General features: G+C 75.6%; 1 protein-coding gene across 1 annotated transcript; it reads right to left on the bottom strand.

Annotated features, from left to right (window-relative positions):
* Positions 1-97: 97 nt before the first annotated feature.
* On the bottom strand, positions 98-1,742 carry MNEG_14624 (hypothetical protein; the record flags this gene model as incomplete). The annotated part of the gene is made up of 1 exon (XM_014036904.1): positions 98-1,742. A coding segment is annotated over one exon (1,645 nt), but the record flags the coding sequence as incomplete, so codon positions are not given.
* Positions 1,743-1,969: the final 227 nt, after the last annotated feature.

Here is a 1,969-nt window from a genome sequence, read left to right as displayed (position 1 = left end):
CGCCGGCCCCGCTCCCGCTGCCGGCGGCGCCCCCGCCCGCGGCCGCCGCCCGGCCGGCCGCCGCGGAGGCGTCCTGCCAGGAGCAAAGGCTGGGGACGGAGCTGGCCAGGGTGGCTGCGTCCACGCCCATCTGGGGTGCCACGATTGGGGTCACGGAGAACACCGCCGCCCCCTTCAGGGGCTCGCCCCGCGCGGCGGGGGCGCTGCGCCCGTCGGCGCCGCGGCCCTCGTCTTGCTCCTGCTGCCGCTGCCCCTGCTCCCCGCCGGCTGGGTGCAGCTGCTTCTGCTGCTGCTGCTGCTCCTGCTGCTGCTGCCGCCGCAGCGCCTGCCTGCGTGCCAGCAACGCGCTGGAGCTGGCGGGCGGCGGCGCGAGCTCGTTGTCAGCGCCCACCCCGCAGGAGGGGTGGGGCGGCCCAATATCCATGCACGACACGAAACGATCCATCATCTTCTCGGGTGGCCCATAGTCCTCCTGGTTCCACAGCTGCTGCTGCTGCTGCTGCTGCTGCTGCTGCTGCTGCTGCTGTTCCTGCTGCTGCTCGACCAATGCGGGCTGCAGCCGCCCGACAGCCAGCTGTGCCATCCCCGCCTCCCACGCCGCCGCCTCCGCGTCGCCCCCCGGGCCGCCCCACGTCGCCGCCCGGCTGTGGCCGCGCACGCGGGGCGCGCCCGCGCCGCCCCCGCCAGCCGCGGGGGCCGGCCCGAACCCGGGGATGCCTGCCGCGAGCCACGCGGCGACGGCGCCCTCAACCTCCCTGCCGGCGCTGAGCGCGCGCTGTATCATCACCTGCGCGCCGCCAACCGGCTGGCTCGCCACCGCGGCGCAGGCGCCGGCGCCGCTCTTCTTGGACTTACAGCCGCCAAACAGCGACGCCAGCGCGCTCGAGCTGCCCTTACGCGACTTCTCCTCGCCGGCAGCCTGCGCCTCTGCTGCAACCGCCGCGGCCGCCGCCGCCGCCGAGCTGCCTGTGCTTGAGGTGCTGAACAGCCCCCCAACCCTGGCTTTGAAACCGCGCCCCCGGCTTGCCGCGAGCGGCGAGCGCGGGCTCCCGCCCGCGCACCTGGTGCAGCTGCCCCCGCAGCTGCCGCCTACTCCTGCAGCTGCAGGCGGCGGGCCGGAGTCGTCGCCCGTCGCGGACGCCGCGGCTGCAAGGCAATAGCTGGGGCCGCTCGCTGCGGCTTGCACGCTGCTGTGCACACTCGAGAAGCTTCCGCTCGACTGCTCCGAATCCGCAGCCTCGACAGGCAGGCGGCCGCCCGAGACACCGCCGCCCCCAGCCGACACTACCCCGGACAGCTGCGGCGCCGCGGCCCCCGCCGCGCTGGACGACCGAGAGGCGTGAAGGCTCGCCGCCTCCTGCGGTTGCGCCGCCTTGGCGCCGCGCGCCCGGCCGAGCAGCAGCGGCACGAGCCCGCCGGCGGCGCGCGGAGGGGCCGCCGCAGCCGCGGCTGCGGCTGCCACAGCCGAGGAAGATGCGACGGATACAGAGCCGAGGGACCGGCTCCCCACGGAATTCGGCCCAGCCGCGGGTCTCGCCGCCGCGCCGGCGCTCAGCTGGGACGAAGCTGCCAGCGCGGCGGGCTGCTGGGCTGACAGCCCTGCGGCGGCGCCGCGGCTGCGCGCCGTGGCCTGGGGGATGCCGGCGTCGACGTTTGCGAGCGATCCGGATTCGGAATCAGACGGCATGGAGCCGGTGTGGAGCGCGTGCCATTCCGGGAGGCGGGCGCCCGTCAGGGGGAGGCTGCGGCGGATCGGGGGCGGCAGCGGCGGCGCCGCGGTTGGTTGCGCTTGATGGACAAAGGCAGGTTTGGCGTTGTTGCCGGGATGGGCGCAGCGGGGCGGTCGCATCCTGCTGATGCGTGCGGGCCCCTGCAGACGGAGGTGGCGCGGCGCAAGCGCGGGCGCCTTTGGACGGCGGATGACGCTGACTATGCCTGGGATCAAGGTGACCCCAGCAACAATCCAGGG

This window comes from Monoraphidium neglectum (assembly GCF_000611645.1).
Source record: "Monoraphidium neglectum strain SAG 48.87 unplaced genomic scaffold scaffold04634, whole genome shotgun sequence".
NCBI lineage: Eukaryota > Viridiplantae > Chlorophyta > Chlorophyceae > Sphaeropleales > Selenastraceae > Monoraphidium > Monoraphidium neglectum.
Note: the sequence above shows the minus strand (reverse complement) of the source record. Positions and strands in the feature narration are given on the sequence as shown.